Source organism: Delphinus delphis, chromosome 15 (genome assembly GCF_949987515.2).
Source record: "Delphinus delphis chromosome 15, mDelDel1.2, whole genome shotgun sequence".
Classification (NCBI taxonomy): domain Eukaryota; kingdom Metazoa; phylum Chordata; class Mammalia; order Artiodactyla; family Delphinidae; genus Delphinus; species Delphinus delphis.
Window position 1 is genome coordinate 80,812,794 of NC_082697.1, and position 5,537 is coordinate 80,818,330.

A 5,537-nucleotide genomic window follows, 5' to 3' on the forward strand; every position below is an offset into this window, starting at 1 on the left:
ACTCAAATCAGGACTAGCTTACACATCTTGGAAACCTAGACTCTACGGCGGCGGCAGTGGCAGTCACCCCCAGCAAAAGCAAGAAGCATTAATGCCCAGTACCCCTCCAACCCCTCCTCCTCCGCTTCCGAGGGTTACGGCCATGCCACCCGCCTTGGTCCCTATTCCTGCGCACCTGAAGAGCGGTTTCGCACTTCACCTTGAAAAGTTGCCAACCCCTGCTCTCTGGGAGAATGCCCTCGGCCACCACATCCCTCGGGCCGCCCTGCTTCCCTTCTCTCTACCCCCCCAGTCCCCCCACCCCGAAGTGTCTCTCCAGTCCCAGCCCTTTAACTGTCAGGAGGGCGGACCCGAAAGACATGGATGGTCCCATTACTGAGGGACACAACCAGGTACCTGCCATCCACCATGGTGGTCACCCGGGGCTTTTCCAGGCCGTGATAGGCCGTCAGGAAGTCACCGAGCAGCGACCCCTTCGGATCGAGGATCACCACCTTGTTGACCTCCCGAAGGGTCAGAAAGATGTAGCCCTTCTTATCCACGGACACAGAGCCTGGCTGGCAGCCGTGCAGGCCCGGCCCCCGGTACTCCCCAATCACCTGGCCCAGCCCGTCACAGACCACCAGGCTACTCTGCTGCCAATCTGACCCCACGAAATTGCCCTGGGGGCTGGTGGTCAGGAACACTAGCGCCCGCAGGCCCCGGCTGGCCTTGCCCCCAGGGATAAACCGGGTGGCCAGGCTGCCTTCCATGTTGTACACCTCCACGTGGCCTGACACGCTGACGGCCACCCGGTCCCCGCTCGGCATGGCGGCCACGGCGTGGCTGGCCTGGCAGAGGCTCAGCGCCCGGCGCCACTGCACCTCGCCGTTGGGGCGGATGAGATAGAGGCGAGCGCCAGCCGAGAAGGCCACGGCGTCCTGCAGGGCGGCCACGCTGCACGGGGAGCAGCCCTCGGGGACGGGCACCGCGCCCTTGTAGTCGCCATTGAGGGAGAAGCGCTTCAGGGCCCTGTTCTGCTCATCTGCCACCAGGATCTCCCGGGAGCCAAAGGGACACAGCCCGGTGATCCGCGGAGACCGCTTGTCCCCCGGCATCCGTGTGGGGAAGCTGCAGAAAAAGATGGGCCTGGGGAGGAGGCCAGAGCCCTCCAGGTTCGGCCCAGGTGCTGGGCTGGGCTCCCGGGAAACGGACTTGAGCCTGCCTTTGAACTTCCTCTTCTTGTTGGATCGGCCGCCCCTTGGGGACTGGGCTCCTCCATCTTCCTGGGGTGTCTGGGCTCTGCCCTCTTTCGGGGTCTGGGCTCCATCTTCTTGGGGCGTCTCGGCTCTCTCCGCCTTTAGGGTCTGGGCTCCATCTTCCTGGGGCGGCTGCGCGCTGTCCTGCTTTGGGGTCTGGGCTCCGTCCCTGCTCTGGGGCGGGGTTGCAGCGCCTCCCTGGCTTCTGGCTCCGTCTTTCCCGCTGTCCTTCTGGGGCTGCTGCTCCTGAAAGGAGAGCCTTAGCAGCTGGCGGTTCTTGTCCAGGAGTCCAGGATGGAGCTCCAGCTGGGGCAGCAGGCAGGGGGCTGGCCCAGGCATCCAGGGACAACGCTGCAGCTGCTGAAGCCTTTGGGCAATTGCCCCCTCCAGCGAGAGTATCTCGGCCTCCCGACCCAGGCTGAGCACGCGACGGGCAAAGGCGGCCGCCTCCCTGGCCACCTGTGCCCGGCTCTCCAGCTCCCCCAGCCTCTCCCGTGCAGCCTCCTCGGCAGCCTCCACGTGGGCCCGTAGCTGCCCCAGCACCTCCTGCTTCTGGGCCAGGAGGGCCCGGAGGACCCCCTCGGCTGCCTCTTCCACCTGCGTGCCCACCTTGGCTGCCTGCTCCCGCAGACAGGCCAAGGCTTCCTCTTCCGCCAGCCGGGTGGCCTCCAGCTCGGCCAGGTTGCTGTCCACGCCCGCCAGTAGCTCCTCGAGGCCTGGCCTCCGGGCACGCACAGCCTCGGCCAGGGGCAGGCAGGGGTGGTCCAGGTGGGGGTCCAGGCGACACTCCCGGCACAGCAGCTGGGAGCAGGGCTGGCAAAGGAAGCGCAGGGACTCCCCCGGGTGCTGGGGACACTGGGCCGCCTGGCGCTCCCGGGCCTCCTCGTCGTACCACCCTGCCCTGTAGCCCACCAGGTCCACCACTCGGTGGCTGTGGGTCTGCCGAGTGCAGCGGTGCCCATCGGCACAGGCCTGGCACAAGTCGTCGGCGCAGTCCAGGCACCGGGCTGTGGCTGGCCCCCCCGCGCTGGCGCCCCCCATCAGCGGGCACAGTGCACAGGCCGGCTTCCCTGCGCGCAGGTCTCCACCGGCTCGGGCCTTCACCAAATCCAGGAGCCCGTTGACAAAGAAGTTGGTCTTGAAGGCAGCCACGCCCGTGGGCGGCACAGGCACAGTCTCGCGGCACTCAGGGCATCGGAGGTGGCTGCCCTCGGCCAACTGGGCCAGGCAGTCCTGGCAGTAGGTATGCAGGCAGGGCAATGTTTTGGGCACCCGCAGCTGCTCCAGGCAGATTTTACAGGCTAGGAAGTCGCTGCTCAGGGCCTCCAGCAGGGAGGGCGAGGAGCCCTGGGAAACCATTCTGCAAGCGAGGGGTCGGGGTCAGAGGACAGAGGGCACCTCCGCGGTGGCCCCCACCTGCCCTCTCACCTCTCCCCCATCCTCAAGCCCCACCAGGTCTGGGGTCTCACCTGAATGGCCAGGAATTTTCTTCTGGTCTCTTGAGATAAAGAGCCGCCTCCCTCCTCCCTGCAGACATTCAGCAACTATGAAAAAGTAAAGGCCGCTTTTGCATGTCAGGCCCTGCGAGATATGACAACACCAAGAAGCACAGCCTTAGAGACCTGCCGGTGTAACGATCGGTGTCCCCCACTGACAGGCCTTGTGGCACATGGGATGCGAGTCAGGTGTGAATAGATCCTGGGGGTCCTGCTGGGGGTGGGATGCCAGGTGAGGGGAGGGCACAGAGGACCCGCCGAGGGTCTGGGTGGGCAGATGTGCCTTGACTCCCGGAGAGTGGGGGAGTATGAGGGACCCCAATTCCCACAGCCCCGTACACCTGCCTCCTAGGCCCTGGCAGCGGCATCACGGGTTGTGAGGGCCCCACTTCCTGCCTCGACTATCCTGAAATGAACAGGCAGAAGGATGCGTGAGAGGAAGGGGCCGCCTCGCTCTTTCCTTCCAGTTCCTCAAACTCAGGGTCACCGCGTAGCCTTTGCCCCATCTCCTCCAGCCCTTTTCTTTCAGCCTTTCCTGCTGCAAGAGGCCTCCTGCTTTCCTAGAAGCCTCTGGAGGGTAGGAGTCACATGAGGATCAGCTGTGAATGCCCCCAGCTCCCTGCACAGTGGCTGTGAAATACTTGATAAAGAAACTTGGGGGATTTCCCCCAAACTTCCAGAAAGCAGGGGCTGGCTGGAGAGCTCAGAGAGTGGGAGGGGGTCTTCCCCAGGAAGTCTCGGATCTCTGGCCCCGCGGGGGAAGCCTCCCCTCTCCTCCCCTCTCCTCCCGCCTTCTGGGTCCCTCTCCCCACTCCCTTCCCCTTCCTCCCGCTCTCCCCCTTCCCCCACCCCCTCCAGTTCAGCTGTCCCTTCAGTCGCCCTCCAAGCCCCTCTCCTTACCTAGCCGGGGCTCCAGGACCCGGAGTGGGGGCCCCCGAGGCCCTGGCGCTGCTGTTGCTGGGCTCCTGAAAGAGAAACAAAACTGAAACTAATTGTACTTCTGCAACTTCCGTCCCAGGCCCGGGACACCGACTTGTACAGCCGCAGGCCCCGCCTTCCTCCCTACCCTGCCTGGAGCGCTTCCTCGGGGGCCTCCACCACCAGCAGGGCACAGCCCCCGCCAGCAGGCTCCGGGGCTCCGGGGCCAGGACAGCTTTGGCGGCTGGAGTTGCCGAGGTTGGCTTGTCAGTTTGAGCCCGAGGATTCGCTCAGCCTGCTAAGTGTGTTTGGCGCAAAGGCAGGGCAGATGCCTGAGGATGCGTCCTCTGAGGGAAGAAATGAGAGATCATAGGTGATTCGGAGGCGTAGGGTAACTAGAGCCCCGTCCTCAGGCCAGGGTTCCATTGCTGCTGCATATCTGACAACCCAGTCTTAGGCGAGGCCCTTCGTACTATAAATCTCTGCTGAGATACGGGAGGGGCTGTGGGAACCAGATAAGGGGCCTCGAAAGGAGGAGTCAGCAAAGGCTTCCTGGAGGAGGTGTCACTTGAGATGAGTCAGAAGAGTGCATGGGGGTTAGGGATCACCCGAGAAGAACGCAGGGAAAGGCATTCTAGGAATCGGGAACAGCAAGTCCGAGGGCTCAGAAGAATGAAATACCACGACTCTGCTGTGGGATCCAAGTAATTCAGGATGGCTTGTGGGAAAGGGATATGTGAGTGGTAGCAGATGAGGTTACAGAGGGTGAGGCAACGGCCAGATCACAGAGGGCCTTATGTTCTACGCGAAGGGGTCTGAGTTTAATCCCAAAAGCCAAAAGAAACCATTGAAGGGTATTTCCCCCAACATCTTCTGAAAATTTTGAAGCACAAAGGAGTTGAGAGGATTGGAACGCGCACTCCTGTACCTACCCCTTAGATTCTACGGTTAACATCTTGCCGTAGTTGATTCGTCACACCGCTGCCCATGTATGCATCGCTTTATCCACAGTGATGGGACTTCGCGAGGAAACAGAACCGGTGAGAGCTCACTCCGGCAGCGGCCAACAGAATAGACGGGGGGCCTGACCATGGGTCCAGGTGAAAAGTGGAGGGGTCTGAGCTGACACAGCGCCACTAGGGGCAGAGAGGAGGGTGGAGGATGGGAGCCTCACGTGTGAGCAGCTGCTACAGGTGAAAGAAGCCGTGGGTCCTGTGACTGTCCCTTTGGAGGGAGGTGCCGGAAGGAGGGTAGGAAGTCCTTCAGGTTTTGCAGTTCTGGAAGTCAGAATGGAGAGCTTTGCTGCTGCTAACCCGGATTATGACTTTTCTAGACTTTTGCAAATGTATCTTTGGTTCTGATGAAGTCACCCAACAGGTCCAAAGTGAGAAGGGCAGGACCGAGATGGCGCTATGTGGAACAAAGACATTTAAGGGCAAGTTGGGGAGGAGCTGGGGCGCGAAGGAGGCTGAGAGGTACTTCCAGAGAGGTAGATTGAAATCCAAGCAAGAGTAGGTCCCAGGAGCCAGGGGTGGAGAATGCTGTACTTCCAGAGGAGGAGGTGGTCAGCGCAGTTGAACGCTACAGACCCGACGGTCAGCCAAGATGAGCACAGAAAAATGTATTGGCGTGTGTCCCTAAGCGTGTGCACACGTCTGCGCATGTGTAAGGCTCCGTGTATGTTTGTCTGTGTGAATCCAAGGACGATTTTCTGGATGTCTGCTGCAGTCAGACGGCATGCCATGTGCTGTGCAATAGACAAAGATCAACAAGATAGGTTCCCCGCCCACGGGCAGTTTATACTCACATAGGAGAGGTGAGGTCTGTACATGTTGCCATAGGAAACAGACAGATGTCATATTAAGACGTCAAAGTAATCATCACA

At 61.4% G+C, this 5,537-nt stretch overlaps 1 protein-coding gene across 2 annotated transcripts; it reads right to left on the reverse strand.

The window, feature by feature from the left end:
• Positions 1-329: 329 nt before the first annotated feature.
• TRIM56 (tripartite motif containing 56) lies at positions 330-3,727 on the reverse strand. Of its 2 annotated transcripts, none has more exons than XM_060033164.1 (3): positions 3,635-3,727; positions 2,708-2,819; positions 330-2,598 (listed from the first exon to the last, which is right to left on the reverse strand). In XM_060033164.1, exons 2-3 carry the CDS (start codon positions 2,773-2,775, stop codon positions 330-332), a joined length of 2,337 nt encoding a protein of 778 aa, XP_059889147.1. In that variant the 5' UTR covers positions 2,776-2,819; positions 3,635-3,727. The 2 variants fall into 2 exon arrangements, with proteins under 2 accessions (XP_059889147.1, XP_059889148.1); XM_060033165.1 differs by having other exon boundaries at positions 2,708-2,802; positions 3,635-3,691.
• Between the last annotated feature and the right edge of the window lie 1,810 nt (positions 3,728-5,537).

Bases quoted from the DNA above. Each gene is read 5' to 3' on its own strand.
- TRIM56 (XM_060033164.1), bottom strand. From the start codon at position 2,775: ATGTCTGCAGGGAGGAGGGAGGCGGCTCTTTATCTCAAGAGACCAGAA. The intron at 2,599-2,707 runs GTGAGACCCCAG...CCTCGCTTGCAG, and splicing joins GAAAATTCCTGGCCATTCAG to AATGGTTTCCCAGGGCTCCT.